At 37.7% G+C, this 20270-nt stretch overlaps 2 protein-coding genes across 6 annotated transcripts in view; one reads left to right on the top strand and one right to left on the bottom strand.

Annotated features, from left to right (window-relative positions):
* Positions 1 to 3623, top strand: part of LOC136238349 (uncharacterized) — a 30771-nt gene extending 27148 nt beyond the window's left edge. The window contains exons 9-11 of the mRNA XM_066028990.1: positions 1596 to 3062; positions 3160 to 3233; positions 3286 to 3623. The gene's annotated coding sequence lies outside the window, so the exon portion shown is untranslated. The remainder of the gene's footprint in view (positions 1 to 1595; positions 3063 to 3159; positions 3234 to 3285) is intronic.
* Positions 3624 to 5495: 1872 nt separating this feature from the next.
* The window catches only part of LOC136238517 (uncharacterized), an 81563-nt gene continuing 66788 nt past the window's right edge, over positions 5496 to 20270 (bottom strand). For 2 of the 5 annotated variants that reach the window (XR_010693020.1, XM_066029074.1), the window contains exons 2-4: positions 6308 to 6442; positions 5772 to 6075; positions 5496 to 5719 (exon numbers count right to left, since the gene is read on the bottom strand). Coding sequence is in view for 3 of the 5 variants with exons in the window: in XM_066029074.1 (XP_065885146.1) it covers positions 5957 to 6075; positions 6308 to 6442 (254 nt within the window). In the remaining 2 variants the exon portion in view is untranslated. Of the gene's footprint in view, positions 5720 to 5771; positions 6076 to 6307; positions 6443 to 14426; positions 14443 to 15425; positions 15885 to 17140; positions 17478 to 20270 lie in introns of those variants that run through there. The other 3 variants (XR_010693028.1, XM_066029066.1, XM_066029058.1) reach the window with 3 other exon arrangements.

The raw sequence follows: 20270 nt of genomic DNA, 5'->3' as shown, positions 1-20270 counted from the left end.
AGCGAATTGACTCGTGACACATTCAATAATACGGGAAACCGCCAAAATTTCCAGAACAAAATACAGAGGCGCCCCACTATTCTAATTAACTGATCACGTGATACCTTCTACAAGACGTTTTGGGGCTTAAATTAAGGAGATTTAGCGTGCCTTAGAAAATTTTATTGAAAATCGTGAGATCAGCAAGCGGTCATAATATGAAGGCTGAAATCGTGTGTCTCACGACCAAATCGTGAGAGTTGAGAGGTCTGCTCTAGTAACTTCACAGTGAACAACGCCAGCTGTCAGCCAGTTACACTGCCTCACAATTCATGAAATAACTCCATATTTATGTACCATAGACCCTCAAAATTTGGCAGAGGCACTGGTGTAGCGGTTATGGAACGATTTGACAGAGCTATGGAACGATTTTTCAGAGTTATGGAAATTTGACAGAGCTATGGAACGATTTTTCATGATTTGCTGTTGACAGGCGTGATATCACATGTTGAAAAATGCGGGTTTGCGTTTTAACCAGTTTCCACGTTGTTATCGTTAAAAAGGATTCCATAGAGTTGTTCTACAAGGTGAGAAACCATAAGAGCCAAGGTGGATTAGCGTTAGGTTGTTTCTGGGGTGAGTTATTTTTAAAATCGGCTTGTGAGTTCAGAGTTTAATAACCACGAAATTAAAGCGTTTGATTTCACGAAACTTGGCATGCTAAGCTACAACATTACAGGCTATCATAAGAACCCTTTATACGTAGACTATATGGTTCACAAGCGGAGTTCTCCACCACCCTAAAATAGCTAATTAAGCGCGTGGGCTAATTTTAATTGTGACAAATGGGCATTGTATGGCTTCACGTAATTCTAGATATTGTACAATGTTGGATTACAGAGGTGACTTTTGATAATCCAACAACTTCCTTAATGAGCATCAGATTAGAGAGGTTTGGCTGTATACTGCTTGACTATATAGAATTATTTTGTTTTCCTTCTGACACATTATTTATGACTAATAAAAAGTTTCATTTCTTCAAAGTACACTTACGATAATCTGTTACAATCTTTTCTCAAACTTTGTTATAGCCAAACCACACATGTTTGCTCCTGATACCTTTTTCATCTGGTTGGCTAAAATGCTATTTCTCTGGAGAAAAATCCACTTCAGGAGCTAACATGTACAGTACATACCATCTCAGTAGTGTGCTAGTGGCTCAGTGTATATGGCAATCATGGACTGTTCTTATTGCATGTGTGTGTGTGTGGGGGGGAGGGAGGGAGAGGGGGGTGCGTGCGCGTGTGGGGGCAGTGGTGTATGCCGTATGTGCATGTGTACGTGTGCATGTACATTGAGTGTGTATGTGTGTGCATGCATGCGCATGCGATCCACATGTGGGACCTTAGTGCTTAAACCTTCACCTTTAAAATGATAATTATTGAGGTACTACCCTTCTAGCCGTGCCTCAGAAGAACATTCTAGCAGCAATAATGCTGATCATGAACCCTCAAAATATTTTATAACTTATGAAGAGCTGATGAATTATTACACACACGCGCACACACATACCACAAAACAGTTATGCTGTTATGTTATTGCAACTGACTGCATAGTTGGCACAGCCTTTATCCAGAAGAACACAGTGGAGAAGACAGTCAATGAGATGATTAAGATAAAGACCACTGTAAGTTACTATTCATCTGGTTGTGTGGTCTTCAAGTTAAAATTGTGTTTTTGTGTGTTTGTAGATTATGTTGACAGAATTGAGCCATGGAAATAGAGAGGAATCTTAGAATTACAAAGGTGTATGAGAGAACACCCATCATAGTACTTAATTACTAGGCCTGCATCAAGTATGTTAGTACAATAAAAAAGTATAATAGGCTGGAGTGCTATGCCAGCATAATGCTAAAATATTAGGTGGATATTTCAAGCTATGCAGCTTAATTCCATCAATACTCCCTAATAGAGCAGTCAGTGGAAGCTGCAAACTGCAATAGAGCACTAAAATACATTGTACGAGTTCATTATATCGATACTCTAATAGAACAGTCACTTTGTAGTAAAATACTCTAATCATTCACTGATTAAAATGTTCTAAGAAATGTTGCTAACCTAGGAGCATAATACAAGCCCAATGGGAACGCTCATGAGCATAATAGGTTGAAAAGTTTAGGAAAATTCCTGAAAGCATTTTGAGCAAAATTTAGAGCATATATTCGACTCAGGCCTAACAATTACTAAATACAGTGCAATTTCCTGAATTAAGGACATAATAGGAAAAATCTCCATAATAAGGACAGGTCTAGTTAATACATTTTTTGCCTCTGAAAGTGGAAAACTGCTATTTTAAAGCAAAAAGTAGCCAAAAATTCTGGGTCCCAAAATGTCCGTAATGGAAACGTTTCACTGTAATTGGAATTTTTTATCTAAGGACACTTTCTATTTTCCATTACCAGGGAAACTACCGTACATCTAAAGATAAACTGTCTGTTCAAAAGATGTTACTAGTTTGTAGTTTGCTGCTTCAACTGTCTCGAACTATACACACACCATACTGACTAACTTGCCACTCCATCTATTAAAGGTTTCATTTTGTATTTATATTCTTACTAGCAAGTAAACATTTCATCGTGGGATTCAAAATGCAGCATTTGCAGGCCTGTATCAGTTAGTACAGGCACATCCACACCTCACACTGAATGAATCTTTACAGGCCTGCCACAAGACTTGAACATTTCACAGGCTTGTTACCAGTTTATAATCCAGGCCTGTATAAAACGTAACACAGGGCTGTTGTACACAATAGAGCAGGTTACAGGCCTGCTAACATGCAAAAACAACTAATTCTATGTCTGTACCAGGACTAAATTTTCATAAGGGATCTGCTTTTGAGAGAATACTGTCTCCATGACATTTAGGAGTTGTCTGACTTTTGTGTTTGTATGTATGTGTTACACTGGTACTGCCACAGGTTGGAGCTGTTCACATACAACACACTGCTATCTATGAGAAGTTTTCCGTATGTCTCCAAGGATTCAGCACCATGTCTAGATGCTATTGGCTTCATGAGACTAGAGGTATGACCCAACTAAGTGTAGGGTGTGTATGTGTTAGTATGTTGTGTTGTTGTTCCTCCATGTGTAAGAGAAATGCCTGCTTCGTCTGTGTTCACAGGGCCTAGAAGGCACTGATATTGTTTGAGATATTCACCTAATACAAGAACCCACTAGAACTAGAACTACCTACAGGTAACAGTTAACACACTTTATGATATTTTTGTTATTTTTAATTTACTATTAGACTAGTCACTACTGGATCGAGTGTCATGAACTCAAGATTGTAACAATTGGACATACTCTAAATACTGTACAGTGGAACCTCTCTTATAAAGGACCATGTATCCCAGTAAAGTATGCTGTACATTTAACCTCCTATAAAAGACCATTTCTGAGGTCCCTATAGGCCTTTACCAATAACCTCTGAAATCCTTGTAACAGTAAAAATTGATTTCATCAAAATCAGAAGGCCCCAAAGTGTCCATTAAATAGAGTTTCCACTGTATGTATGTTTAAGGTGCTTTAATTCTCACTGTACCAAAGTGTGTTTTGTTTATTCCAATTAATGAACTTTCATGTCAACTATTATATGCAAGTCCATTGGTATGGGTCAGTGCTCACCAAACTGGTTTGGTTATTACACGACAAGTCTTGAATTGTGAATGTGATGAGAAGGTACAAACACTGGACTGCACTACTGGAATGGACTACTACTAAACATGTCTTGGTTTAAATTACATTCTTTTCTGTCAGGACACAGGCAGAGGAGGTTGGTCTCGTGCATCATGACACTATCAACGTACCACTAAGTGTGACAAGTACACAAAAAAGAATTGGAATTTTCAACTGGAGTAGGGACCATGAGCACAGTAGGGATATAACACTTCTTATTGTTTTACTGTGATTTAATATCATGGACTACTCCAACTTGTTTCAGTACTTCTTATCAATTTGCTATGGTCCCTATTCTAGTTGATCAAATTCCAATTTTTTTGTGTGCTTGTTTGTTAACTTTTTTTTATTATAAATAATTATTGTGACTGGTGAACCCACGCATACCGCATCTGAAATGGCGCTACATCAACTATAGTCTGAAAGGTGAAGTTAGGGTTGGGAGGTAGTAGTTAAAAAGGTATTTTTCAGATACCGTTGTGGCTTTCTAAAAATACCGAATTTAATGTATTAATTAAATTTTTGGTGGTTTAGTGGTGGCTACACATGAAGTCAAGCCCCACACAACCATGTGTTTATGCTGTGGACAAGACAAACACAATAATTTACCTTTTGAGATATTCAAACCTTACTTTGTGGTACAATTGTCATTTCATTTGTTCCTTTAAAAGATGACTTTCACTACTAGCACAATGTGGGTATAAGTGTAAATCATAGGTTTCCCAGATTTTTAAAAAGCATACAATATAAAGGTATTTAGTGATACCGAGGTATTTTTCCTAATACCGTACCGTTCTTCAAAAAAGCAACACCACCCATCCCTAGGTGAAGTATCCATTGCATTTCATTGTCACCATTAAGCAGCATTTCAAATCAGAACTATTCAAAAAGCACCTCTACAATCCACACATACCAATAGAAATAGTGCCGCGTGCCCCAGTTATATCAATTATTGTCTGAAAAGTGAAGTATCCATTACACTTCATTTTTTCGGATATGTTTAACCCGTTACACAGCACTGAATCAAAAGCTGGTTGAAAAAGCACCTCTGCAATCAAAATAGTCACTATGAAAAATACGAACGATTTCTGATACAAAGGGAAGCCATCATGTGCTACCTCCAAATCGACACTTTTCACTGTCAGCAAAGATGAATGGGACACAAAGGAGGACACTGGTAAGTCCATGAAGAATGCATTGTACGTACTGTGGTGTACCAAAAGGCACCTCTCGGGCTTAAGTGATGTCGAATAGTGAAAATTTCAAACCTGTAACCTTAGCCGTTATCGAGTTACGCTTGTCTGAAAGCATTACTCAGTTACTCAGTCAGTCAGTAGAAAATTCTTTTAAATATTTTTTTTTTAAATTCCTTAGCAACTTGTAGAAAGTGTTTCGGGTCAATCTGAAGGCTTGTTTGGACTTAGTTTAACCTAACCAATACTGCCTCATTGTTGTGAGGGAAAGTTGAGGCTGGTTTTTGGGTGATGCTATTTCATGGGCCACGCCTACTCCATTGTGGTCCCAACTATACAGTACCTATCATACTGTATGATGTATCATAAAAAATACTATAATTTATTTTGAACTCTCGGCATACTTTGGCTTTTAGTGATTTACAATTCTTTGAGATGTCAATGTTGAATTACAGTTTACACAAGCAGAACCAGGTGTCTACTGTCTATGTGTTAACTAAACCCAGGAGTGGAGCAAGGTATATATGTACAAGTGGGTAACTGTGTTGAACAGCTTTCTAGTGTGGCATTATGTGTAGCAACAACAATATGATAATTATACAGAAGTACTGTAATATTAAAGTGATAAAAGTACATGATAATTACAAGTGTATTATTGCATGTTTTTCAAATGTTACATACAACAAAAATGTTACACTAGTCTAATGGAAGTGATTGATACATTCTAACAGTTGTGGGATGAATACCTTATTAGTTCAGTGACTTTGGTCTATCCTCTGACATGTTCTATGAGATTTTATCTCATCAGGACATCTACAATATGAACCATGATAGGTCAAGTAGCCTAATTCAAATATTTACTCACTGATAGTCCCAGCAGAGTGTATTGTGGGATGGCTTATCAACACCGGATCATACTGTGATCTACATGATGAATGTTACATCCCATAAGGACATCTATGACAAGAACCCTGAGAGCCGTGAGAGATCAAGATCATTTTTGTCACAGATCATGATAGTCCCAGAAGAGTATATTGTGGAATGACATATTCACGCTGTATCATCTTCCTTTGATCTACGATGAATGTGACATCTGATCAGACATCTACAATAAGAACCCTGAGAGTCACAAGAGATCAGAGTATTACTGGATCCTTTAAGGTCCACAACTAAATGTAAAAACAAGTGAAATACATGTAACAATGGAAAGTTAAAGGACATTCATAGAGTTCCTAATCTAGCCACAAGATTCTGGCCGAAGTGTGCTGTAAATAAAAAGCACAATATAAACTTGTTTATCCGAATCTCAATTATTTAAAAAATGAATGGGCTTCAATTATCTGAACACCTTTATCACCAAACTGGCACAAGGAGTTCGGAGGTCTGATCACTGTATCTTACCAATATTTTTCTTTCTTTTTCTCTTCTTACAATTTCTCCTGTTCTTATAATCTCTCCTCCTCACATCATTGCATTTCTGCTTGCACATCAAACCAAAAAGGCCCTCAGTTTTATTGCTTGATGTGAAGTATGTCACTACAGAATAATAATAACAAATAAACTGACCAAGCAACAGCAATTTAACTATCTAACTACTACTGCAATTATTGTCTCAATCAGATGGAGAATGGATCCATTCACACACATTTGTATGACACCAAATAATACCATCACACTTTACTACATAATAATCACTACATTTTCAACCCTATATACATACCATGACTAACATAATAGTATTTTAAAAATTGTTAATTAAAAATGAAGTAGGGATCCAGTGCAATAAAAAGTAGTGAAACAAGAGATGAATGATGGTGTTACAGCATAGCTCAGTGGAAAATCCCTACTTTACCACTGAACAAAATAATAATAGCTAATGTGCCAAAGTAGGGACTTTCCCACTGAGCTATGCTATAACACCAACATTCATCTCTTGTTTCATTGCATAGATCCCTACTTCATTTTTAATTAACAATTTTTAAAACACTAGTTTCTTTAGTTTTTTTGTTATGGCACAGCTAGATACAATGTAACTTGTATTAGTCCACTTGTACTCTACATCTATAGGTATGGGAAAGGCAGATAACATTTTTACTTATAAACATCTTGCTCAGTGAGAAGTGCAGTTCCTCATATTCTGCGGTTATGGGCTGTAGTTTGGGGTTCTCCTTGCTGCACTCTTCAATAATGAGAATCAGGGGATCACCCATTCTAGATGCAAGCATCTTTGTATGCCTCCAGCCGTCAACTTTGCTGTTGCTGAGGGACACCCATCTCATTTAGAACTATATTATACTAATTTTATATTGTGCTTGCTTCTTTTTCTTATAAAAATAACTATATGTCTACCAGGACAATATAACTTGTAACTGTTCCATCATACATGACTGTGTGTATTAGAGTGATTGTAGTATTAGAGTATATCTGCAGTCAGTGCAGCTAGCTAGACCAATAAGGAGCGAAGTGATCTTGTTGATTGTTAAGTAAACAACTAGACTGTTAAGAGGTCGGCTACTCTTTCGCTATTATCTTTATTTGGGAGCGTGGTCACAAATCTATCGCGAACCGGATCCCAATCGTAAAGTTGCAGATGTCTAGCAAGTGCAACTCTTATAGTAGCACCGGGACTGAAGTGCTTCTGAAATCCAGCTCTGAAATAATTCTGTAGCATCTAAATGTGCTGCTGAAAGAAAGTGTTAATGCAGAAAATTAATGCCTTGATATGGTTTCATTGGATGAAGAAGACAAGCAGTCTGATTGAAGATAAAAGAAAAGACAAGATGCAGAGGGCCTACTTTGTCGGAGCCCCAAAAGGCACATCCCACTGGTGAGTTTGTTATTGTGGCATAAAATGGTGGCCATGCGTTGCTTCATTTGGCCTCTAGCCTTGTGACTGTGGTCAGTGAGGCAGAGTGAGTCAGACTAAAATTCAAATTTTGGTGATTTTTTAAAATTCTATATCTGGCCACCTGTAAGTGTTTTGTTACAGTTAATGTTGTAGTATGCATTATATGAACTAGTACTATTTCGTAAAGGTTATTTTTGTCACGTAAAATGTCTCTAGGGTGAATTTGAAGGCGGAATTTGAAGGCGGACTTTTGGGCGGCGCACGAAAGTTTCACCGCAATCTCTACTTAAACGGTACGACCGTACCGTTTGATAGTATGTTCACGTTGAGCTGAATCCTCATGGATGCAATTACACACGATCTTGAAATTTGGCTCATTTGTAGTACTGCTTGACCCACTAAAAATATTTCAAAATCTTGGTTGTTCAAATGTTTGACATAATATTTATGGCCAATCAAAATTTTCACAATACATTTCCTAAGGGAAAGCCATATAAATACAATGTCCACTACAGCCCTGTCCCAAAATTCAAACCGTATGTGTCTGTTGTTGACACCTTTGCTGTTACCAATAATCATCTGGTTGGCTGAAATGTTAACTCTGTTGAGAAAAAAATTCACTTTTAATTTTTAGCTGTTTTTCAGGATTCAGCTCAATGTGAACATACTACCATAAAGCAGAAATTTTGGCATGGAATTAAACTTGGCGATTTGGCAAATGGTTACAAAATCGTCATATTAAAATTTTACCATTCTGTAATAATAATTATTATAATAGGTAAGCTATAGAATTGCACGCTTGTCGAGACCTGCTGAAAATCGAAGCTGTGTCCACTTTTGCTATTGTCATTTCTTCTTGGCTGATGGTTTGTGTGGCAAGTCTAGATTTGTTTTCAATGGCTCCGTCTGTTCGGCCTCTATAGGAGGGCCAGTCTTCACTAGCCATTTAATTTTGTACATGTTGCAACTCTTAAATAGAAGTGATTGCAATCCAACTTGTGAAATGGAGGATGAAAATTTATTTGATCCATATGCAGTAGCCATCACTGAGAAACAAAAAGGAATTTCGAAGCAATGTGATTGGGCATAATATTCCACGTAGGATCTCTGCTGCGTGCTCCCTCTTCCTGGAAAGATGAGTGGCCCTCAAATTATTGACTCCGATCTTCATTTTTCTTTCACCTGATTTTATACCACTAGTAACCACAGCCGGTAGCCACATACACACTTTTTCACCACATTAACTCCAGCTGGAATTCCATGTCTCTGAAAGGCTTGCTGACACGTACATTTACACATAATACATTTCGCCAAATGCAATTTATTGAGGAATCGCCAAATATTCAGCTTGCCAAAATTTCTGCTTGTACGGTACATACCACTAGTGGATAGAAGGAACGTTTGATAGAGCACCTTTTGATGAATCTACGATGATAAGATGTGTGTTGGCAAGTACATGTAAAAAGCATCAAAATAAAAAAGGAATCAGGGAATTCTTTTTGTGCTCAATCAAACTATTGAATCTGCTTAATGATCAAAAATAATCACTGCAAAGTTGAAGCATACAACAACAAAAATATATCTTCACTATCCTGTTTATTACACAAGGACCACTGAGCAATCTGATGTGGTATATCCAGAACAATAACAACACCAGCTAGTGATCTCACTTTCAAATATTCAATGAATATATGATTGGGGCAAGTAAACACTCAAAAGATTATAAACATCTGCTACCTTACTAGTTAACTTATGCCACCACCTACATCACATACAGACAAACACCAATGACCAGTAGATTATAGTTATGAGGGTTATTACGTGAGTCTGAGACCAGTGGGAGGGAGTGTGTGACAGTTTAGTGACAAGGATTACTCCTGATTTAATAGAACAATGGTGCCAGAGGTCACTGAAAGGAGTTGATATACAAGCACTGCTGGGACTGATTGCCAGAGTGACTGAAAACAGACACAGACTGTTTCTTGGCATTTGTTTAATCCACTACAATAGCACAGTGGTGTAAATTACCCATTTGTGACCGGATCTGCAAACAGTTGGTGTTGTGCTACCTCTAAAAACCAGGTGCCATGCAGCTAGATAATTCATCTGGAATTAACCATAGATAGCATATGTTACCAACTACGTATGTATTACTATTTTATTAGTAGCTTTGGGTTGTACATTAATATTATTAGCTAATTCTCGTATTTCATAATTCATGAAATTTTCATAATAGAGGAGTTTAGCATAAGCGGAAATATTTTAATTGGTCTGTTAATTGCTGTTGCGCAACCACTAGATGCTGTGGTTAGCCATAAAAATGTACAGAAATCATTGGGAAACTGATGACCACGGACACTAAAACCTTAGTTATCAACAAAAGGAGATACGATAGTCTTGTAAACAGCACCTGAAACTACATTGCTTTATACACGTTTTGGTGGTTGTCTGCTCGTCAGAGGGTATGTGGTTAGCTAGTTACAAGCTTCTGAAGTTGAAAACACCTGGCGAAAAAGTGTTCTGATATCAAGGAAAGCGAGCAGATGCTTGTTTCTATGTTTTGATTGAAGAACAACACAAGAACAAGCATTATGATCACCTGGATAGTGCTTACAAGCATGCTAAACTTCATGTTCGCTAAACTTCATGTTCGCTAAACTTCATGTTTGCTTGTTGGCCGATTGTAGAGTTCATAATCCATGGAATCAATGAAATTATCTATTATCAAGCTTTGCCAATCAGTTCTGAGTGGTTTTCCAGTAGAAACTCAGAAGTATCAACCTTGGAAAGCATTGTATTGTAAAATCTTTAACTTTACGGCTCCATAACTCGCTAACTCTTTATCCTATTAACGACAGGCAAACACGAAGCGAAAGGGAAATCAATGTAGCTCCTATCTGGATCCAGATAAAATGGCACTAAATGCACTTTTGTTCCTATATATATGGGCAAGATTTAGTGCCACTAAGCACTAAATCTTCCCTATAATACATGTGGGATGAAGCACTATACTCAAATATTATTTCTTGCCCATATATGTAGGAAAGATTTAGTGCTAAGGTGCAATAAATGTTCCCTACAATGTAGTAGGCAAAATATTGTTCAAAGAAGCACTAATTATTCCCTACATTATTGTAGGCATAAAATAATACTTCATAAAATAATACTTCATTATTAACACTCCACCTTGTTTAGAGTAAAAATATTTCTCTGTGTCCTGTTTACTCCTTGAATGCTAGTTGACATGTCTGGCACAGAAAGGTGTTGGTATTAGCTAAAAATATTTCTCTGTGTCCTGTTTACTCCTTGAAAGGTGTTGGTATTTTACAATTGGTAATACCAGTCCACTATCCAGTTGTACTGGTTTTAAAGCTAGTCTTACAAGTATGCCCAGCGTTGCATATAAAAGCAGGTAGTGCATTGCTACTCAGTCTCCTGCCTTGGTCAGTTGCTAGCGTGCAGCTTCATGTTGCTTACGAATATTAAACAATGCACGACCAGAATTGATAAAAGAAGCAGAAGAGAAGTCTTTCTTTTTTCACCACTTTTGTGAGCATTGGGCATTATCGCACATCAGAGATAACGTAGTTTATTTGTACGATTCTCTTCAACCTAAAAGCATCAACTCAACTCTTGCCGAACAACTGCATTCATTATATGGGAACCGGATTGTAAAAATTCCACAAGTTCAACTTCAACTTCAAAAGGGGAAACAAAGACTGTGGCTGCTTTGCAATTGCATTTTGCGTATCACTAATGTTTGGAGACGACCCCGCCACTCTTTGTTATTATCAAAAAGAAATGCGAAAACACCTGATGCAATGTTTTGAGACTAAATGTTTTTTCCCCGTTTCCAGCACAAAGCAAGAAGTCTCGAATACCATCACCATTGGAAATTAAAATCTCTCTTTCCTAACTGGCACATCTAGACTAAATCAAAAATATTGATTATATTGATTATTTTGCCTAAAGGTTTTAGTACAATAACTCAATTGAATTTATTTGAGGGTATTATCGTAGGTTATCACCCATAGTCTCAGACTTGGGTGGTAATTAAAATATGTTACTGGGATACAACTGCTTTATATTCATAACTTGTTTGATTTTTTTTTTTTGCTAAAGTCTATAACTTTATGCATGCATGTATGGAAGAAATTATTTAAACAATTATAGCTACAGCCTATACCAGCAGATACATATTGCAATAAAAATGTCTAGGTGCCTTTCGAATGATTATGATTTTTGTTATAATTACCATATCTGTTGGTTAGAGCTTGCCATCTTGGCCCAAGGTGTGATTGTCCTTCCCTACTGTTCCCGTGCAATTTGCAGGCGTGCACCTGGCACTGCAGGCTGTCAAGGGCGCACGCCTGGTTTACTATAATTGCTTCCAGAAAGAAACGTACATGCGTGTACATGTGTGTCTGTCTGCACCCATGTGAGCTAATGGTTTTGTGTCAAAAGCAGTCTATGTGTTAGAAATGGAGGCAGCATAAGAACTATACTGTACACTGGCAAACTTTGACGAGGGTAAACTTTGATGAATCTGCTCTTAGGCAAAGTTGACGAAATAAACTTTGACGAATTGTTTGAAATCACCAATAAGAACCTGGGCACTTATTTTATGTTGACGAAATAAATTTTGACGAATTCACTTTGATTCGTCAAAGTTTCCCAGTGTACGGTATTAAGCGCCTATATAGTCAGGTAAGTTTTGCTCTTGCTCTAAGGCAGTTTAGCCATGGCAGCTTTCTAAAATTTTGTGAACGTTTTGTTGTGGGTTCTATGGGTGTTTAAAAATGACAAAACTACACTACCAGCTTCCTGAGTTACTAGGAATAGCGTAGCACTTTGAGTTGGAATTGAGGGCGTGTCCAGCTAGTATGTGTATGAAAACCAGGGCTGAATAGTTTTCTTTGAAAACACGTTAACCAAGCTATACTTCTCTTCATGCATTTGTGGGTTTAACTATATTGCAAGTTGAGCGTTCCTTAGTAACCATTTCATATTTTGCAGTAATTACAATTATTATGTAATTAGTATTATTATGTAATTAGTATTTCATGAAATGCTAATTTGTATTAGTTAATTTAAATGGTTTCTATGTAACCGTAATCCTGCTGTCCCAACTATGTTGGCCTTTATGTGTCTTGTGACATCATGGATAAGGTCCATAAGTGCAACTCATTTATATTTGTATGTATATACGCATAGCAAGAATCAACCATGGGATTCCATGCAACATTAAATTATGTATCCAAGAAAGAAGCAGACCTATATGCAAAGAAGTTGCTATAGTAATAAATATGCATACTTACAAGAAGTACTAAACTCTCATTTTTAAAACTAAGTAAACTACTATAACCCATAGTCACATGTTTACAATATGTTATACCAGGAATCAAAGGGTACTACTGCCTTAGCATCAAAGGTAGAAGGCTGTTATGAGGTTGTATGGAAAATAAAGTACAAGCAGTTGAAGTATTGCAACTAAAACAGCAACAATTCACTATTATCACTTCAATAGAATTTAGTGCCTGAGCACAATATAGTTCCTACACTAATGTAGGGAAGATTTAGTGCCTGGAGCACAATATAGCTCCTACACTAATGTAGGGAAGATTTAGTGCCTGGAGCATAATATAGTTCCTACACTAATGTAGGGAAGATTTAGTGTTGAGCATAATTCATCTCCTACATTACTGTAGGGAAGATTTAGTGCTTGTGGCGCTAAATCTCCCCTATAGTAGTGTAGGAAATGAACCCTTTTAGTGCCATTTTGTACGGAACCCTCCTATCTATGTACTGAAAATTGGAACATACCGTATACTTTGTAAGCAACCGAGGTTTTATTGTCGGTTATCATCGTTTTCACAATGGCTTCAATACAATTTTATGGGCATCCAGAGCATCCAGTGGTTGCACAATATGCAATTAACACTAATTGCATTCCTAGATGCTTATACTAAACTCTCCTATTCGTTCAATTACATTGCTATACACTGCTAAGGAAGCGCTTGTTAAACAAACCACTTTAACCAACATATTACACACAGAAGTATCTTCTAAACTGTTTTATAGTTTGACTATCGTGTTTTCCCCACAAATTCTCTTGACAAAGCCTCAAAGTTGCTCTTCATTTTCATTTGCATACGTAAGGGATACGCCCCCTTTCAACTCGAAGTGATAGGCTATTCCTGGTAGTGTGTGAGGCCCGCACCATTGTTTTTCAGTTGTTAAACGCCTGAACACCTCAAAGGGAAGGTAGTTTACAAAGCCTGAGAAGTCGCCACACCTGTATTTCAGTCCGCCGAAAAGAAACCACCTCAGAGCAAAGTTCACCTGTGTAGAAGTTTAATACAGACTTCATTTCACTTTTACTTCTTATGTAAAAGCTGCTTTCACCATTTTTTAACAATTTTGCTCACGTAGGCGCGTACAGACAAACATAGATAGGTACACACACACACACACACACACACACACACACACACACACACACACACACACACACACACACACACACACACACACACACACACACACACACACACACACACACACACACACACACACACACACACACACACACACACACACACACACACACACACACACACACACACACACACACACTGCACACACTGCACACACTGCACACAACACATACACTTTTGCGATTATGTCCTGTTTGTGCAGATCTGGTCACATTTTATTGTCAGGTCTCACTGCTATACTGTTATGTTTTTGCATTAAAATTTCCATATTAGGCTATTTTTGGTAAACAACACCATTTGCAGTTGTTATGATGTCACAAACCAGTTTGAGTGGCTCAACCACAAGGTGATAAACTTATCACACTGTAGGGTAGTTATCATACAACAGAGCACTTTGGATTAGGCAATATCACTTCAAAGTAGATCCATTAAATTCCAACTGTTCATTGGTTTCTACTGGAGATAACATTCTGGCTAGCTGTTATAGATTGCTGTTCCCCATCATTGAAAATACCCTCCCTACCCAATGACAGTGACAGGGTAAAGTGACCTGAGCATGTGAGCAGTAAAGTGCCAGAGATGGAATCATTAAAAAATTTAAAGGAAACAGTATCCACTGCTGTACATCTGTGTACAAGAACAAGACACAATCCACTCACACACCTTTCTAGCACAGCTGCAAACAAAAACATTAAGGTTTCTATCGGTAGCACCATCACATGTGCTACATCGTACCAGCTCACTTAGCGAATTTTGCTATTCCCCAATTTCCTGGAGGTTACAGGATTTGGTCAGTGCACACCTGTGTTTCTCTCCAGTCACTCAGAACACTTGCAAGGGGGTGACACACAGGCACCCACTGTAGGTAGATCTGCGACCGCAGTCAAAGGTCAAGGCCACCAAAATCGTGCCAATTCAATGGTCAAGGGTAAAAGCTTCCAACCCACAATCGAAAAGTGTTGAAATATCGTTGCTAAGTCACCGGTCAAAGGCTCTTAGTCACAGGTCAAATCGAAATTTCGGACCGCGGTAGCAGATCTACCTACTGCGTGTACCTACGTGACACCCCCTTGACTTGAGAAGCTTTTAATACTGGTGTGAGCGCACACTGCACGTACTACAATACACACACTATAAGTGAAAGTATACTCAACAACAACAAATAAACACTTACCTACAAGCGTAGATTTGTACACGACACCAACTTTGTGGCCTGCACTAGTCACTCTCATAGTCATATTAGCCAAAGCGAGAGCCAAAGTTCGCAACATCGCGGCTTTCACAAGATCTACTCAAATGTATGAAATGTACTACACAGTTCGCAGTGTAAAATTAGAACCCATCCACAACTATTACACATTGAAAACCACAAATAACTGAACACTAAACCCACAATCTATAATACGTTGATGGTCATTAACTAGAACTCGACTAGAACTAATTTCCTTTAGCCTTCACGCCAAACTGCTCGCTTACCTGTAGATATGGCGGGCGCTTCTTCCATGCTTGCCGGAATGCTACTAACTGGAATAGAACCAACTGGTGAAGAAATTGGTAAAAGTGGAAATGGAGTAACGTACAAAGTGTCATCACTATGCTGTCATGGAATGGAACTATCTGTGCGGTGAAGCGAACCCTTTCTTTGTTTTTGGAATACGCCAACCCTGAGGAACTACAATCACTGTCGCAGAACATTTTTGCAGAATGCGAAGCAAATGGTGTATAGTACTGAGGCATCCTAATCTAGTACAGTTTCTGGGTCTTTATAACCCGCCAGATTCCTGCTCTTATGGTGGAGCTAATGTTCACCAGTCTAAGCAGATACTTAGAGACTGCTGGAGATTTAGAAGTGGATCTTAAAATCTCAATTCTTCGTGATTCGTCGCTCAGTTTGAGGTATCTACACTCACATAATCCTCCTATCATTCACTGTGACTTGATAGCCAATAATATTTTATTAAGCAGTTCACTGACCGCTAAAGTCACTGACTAGAGGGTCACTCAAGAGTCCTAAATATACCACATCTTTGAATGTGTTCTCATTTGGTGTACTAATGTTTATACCCACAGAATTTATGGTTATTGACCCAGAGACTCAAGACATGTGGTACTTAAATGAGAGATGAATACTTTAACAAGCTACAAGATGCTGAAGTGTTGCGTCCAATCATTTTAGATTGTCTGCAAAATAGTTTCACCAAATGACCCAGTATGGTTGTTGAAGTTTGCAAGTAGTTGAAACTGGTAAAGGATGGTCTACCAAGTAAACCCCCACCAGCTAAATCGTCTACTCTTAAGTCTGTTGAAGAAGTTGAGGCCATAATGGCCTCCCTTGAATCAGACCAAGTATATGATACTAGAGAATGGCAGTCTGTGGATCTGAAATATGGCAGATTCTGATACTGGAGATTGCAGTTGTCTGGCAATAAATGAAGTAGGAGATGACACAGTTACAGCAACTTAATTATCTATGATATGTAAGTTGTACCCTTTCCATACAACATTAACAACAACGTTCGATATGATATTGTACAATGACATTACTTCAATTTGGATAGGCATTTAGTAAACTTCTCAAACAAACTTTATCCTGTATACTAATATGGACACCTTGGGACCAACTAAACTTATCAAGTTATGATGTACAACCACTATAAAACTATCACTACTAAAGCATATCAGATTCTAGGCTTGATCAGACGTACATTTAGGGTCAATTGTATAGAAGCTAAAAAGCAACTCTACATTAATTTTATTGAGAGCTATTTTTATACTGAGAATAACAGGCTGTCATTCAGGTCTCCTTATTTTTAATGATAGATTTCTTTTGTTTGTTTGTATTTGTTTCATTCTGTTTACAGTAATTATTGTTGTTATTCTGGGACCTACCAGGTTTAGAGTAGTCCCTTGTTCTGAAATGTTCCACCTCAGGATTTCCCCTAACCACCATTTAACTCGTGTCAGATCATCCCTGGGGGCACGTCAAGTTAGTCCGAGTGCAATCTGATTGTCAACAATGTCATCAATTACGATGGCTTGTATCAGTGTGTTGCTACCATTGCTGCTGGCTCTGATATGGGAATAGTGAATATGACCATATATGGTAAGAGTAGTTATCTGTTGTCTATTATAAAATTAATATTGCCTTTTCACATGTAACCTAAACGCTGTCAACAGAACAAAGTCACCACCTTCTGTTTGGGTATACCTTCAGACAAGTGTTTATTAATGATGAACACAATGAACCAGCAAGAGTGACATGTCAAAACATGTTATTGGGATTTTTCAAATGAAATTACACAACACTGAATTGCACCCCATAGATCTTAGGAATTATAAAGAATTACCAATAAAACAAATCCTATTAAACACTCAGCACTTTTTACGCCACCAAGTCATCCGTGAAGTAACCCACACCAAGTGCCTTGGAGTGGTTATTGACTCAAAATTCTCTTGGTCACAGCATATTAAAGAGATTTCTAACAAAGCTAATAGAGTCAAAAGTTTTCTACAGTACAATCTCCAAAATGTCCTCAATCCATTAATGAAACCAATGTTGGGAACTTGGGGTACTCCTGTGCCATTTAGGCACCACATACAAATAAACACACATCTCTGATTGAATCAGTCCATTGGCATGCTGTATGCAAGCTTGTTTTTATTACTTACTCTCCTTTTCAAGTGTTTCTGAAATGTTACAAAGGCTAAATTTGAAACGACTCGTGTAATATGATACATATGTCAAATTCAGAAACCTTATGTGAAATAGATTTTTTGTGAAAAGGCCCTCCCATTTTTCAACACATTTTTGAATGTGGCATTGTTGTAGTGGCATATTCATCCTTCGTAAATTAATGTATGTACCACAGCCATAGATAGCTAACACTATATTTCAGTAGCTACAAAAATATTAGTACATCAGAAATTAAAACCTCACAGCATTCACCTCCTTAATAAGACCACCTCATTATAGTGACCATGTAAACTAGGTCCCAAGCATAGCTAAGGTTTACTTCATGACCTTATTAAAATAGACCACCTCATTATAGTGACCATGGTAAATAGGTCCCAAAAACAGCAAGACAGCTAAGGTGATTTCATAACCTCATTACTAAGACCACCTCCATACTATTGGAGAGAAGTCGGATGTGTCCAAATATATAACTTTTGTTCTTGTTTCCAGCTTTTTTTAGCTGTTTCACTTGTGTGTCTGTTCCTTTGCTAGTGTCACCTAGTGTTCAAGCTACAGTTGACAGTGTCACTACAGTGGAGGAGGATACAGTGACATCATATACAGCAATTGGAATACCTTGACCCACAATCAAATGGTACAAACTAAGTATATTAGTTCGTGTCAGTAAATTGAATATACTGTGTATTGTACATGTCATGCAAATTTTCAAGATAAGCAAACTTTGTATAACTTAAATGACTTGGCTGTCCACGAACCATTTATAGTCAGTATTTTTGTTAGTTATCATTTTGATAGACAATGAGATTTCTGTCATGTAAACATGTGTACTTCAAATCAATTACTAAAGTTCTCAAAGAAGTAATTTTCATTGTGAAGCTCATCCATTAACACTGTTCAATTACTCTAATAGAACATACACTATCTGTGATAGAATGGATAAGATACTCTAATTAAACAGTCACCTTCAAACAATAGATTTTATATTTAATAGTGTATTAGTGATTTGCAATATATATCTATCATATAGTATGATAGTACTGTATAGTAGGGACCACAACGGTTTGGGCATGGCCCACAAAAGCATCACCAAAAAACCAGCCACAATTTTCTCTTATGATGATCAAGCAGAAAAACTAAGCCCAAACAAGCCTTCAGATCAACCTGAAATACTTTCAACAAGTTACTATGGAATTTTAAATAAACTTTTCAACTGAATTTTTGAAGATCATCTGACTGACTGAGTAACTGACTGACTGATGTCTTCAGACGATAATGGCTAGCTAAGTCTATGGGCTTGATCTTTTCACTGTTTGACGTTGCTTTAGCCACACACGTGCCTTTCGGGCATACCACAGTATGGTACAAACCAGCCAAAAGTATACCACACGCACGTGTGACATGCATGTACCTTTCAGCTGGTACTCACGTGGCTTATACACTTGCGTGTGCCTCGCATGGTTTGCTAGCCACTGTTAGCTAGCTACTACTGAGGATTTCGAAATGTTTGCAGCACTTAAGCGCAATGCATTCACGTGTACACCTATCACGTGAAATTTAAAATTCCTATGACATGTCATGGGGAAACACTAATACATGAGTATAAAATCTATTAACAAGCGACTTGGCTGAATCACAACCTTTGTTCCGGTCTACATGAGTAAAAGACAGGAAGTGACCACCTACGGGATCACGTTTTCCGCTACGTTTGAGACGTGTTGCAAAGATTTAGTCAAATGTCTACACTGCCTCGTACGCAGCGATGTACTTGGCCACTCTGCATGAAAGGACAAAGGGGGGGTTAAAACAGCCGTAAGTCCCTCACACATTATCTCTAAGCCTAAAAGCCATTGAATAGCTTTAGCAATAGCTTTAGCACTTCATTTACAATATAGGTTTAGCTTCTTTTCATTTGCAATGTACATTAGTTTTAGCATTTTTTTACAATGTAACTGTTCTGAATGTCGTAGTATCAAAGCTTCTGCTGTGTCATGTTGGTGTACCTTCGCTTTCTGTAGCAAAATAATATGTGCTTGTCGAGTTTGACGACAAGTCAACATCTATTATTGAGCGAAACTGCGAACAGCTTAGTGTTCCTGTAGGTGACTTGGATGTGGAGAACCACTGCTCAGTAAATTGGTCTGGTGGTAATCAATATGATGGAAAAATAGTGTTTAGTGGTACGTGTAGTTGGCTATACAATATACAAAAATGTGCACGTATTGTATCAATTGTGTATGCTGGAAACGTGGAATTGTTCTTGATGTTAAATAATACATTTAACCAATCAATGGCATGGAAGGTCTCCACTACAATGGCAACAGAGAC

This window comes from Dysidea avara, chromosome 1, assembly GCF_963678975.1.
Source record: "Dysidea avara chromosome 1, odDysAvar1.4, whole genome shotgun sequence".
Classification (NCBI taxonomy): Eukaryota; Metazoa; Porifera; class Demospongiae; order Dictyoceratida; family Dysideidae; genus Dysidea; species Dysidea avara.
Note: the sequence above shows the minus strand (reverse complement) of the source record. Positions and strands in the feature narration are given on the sequence as shown.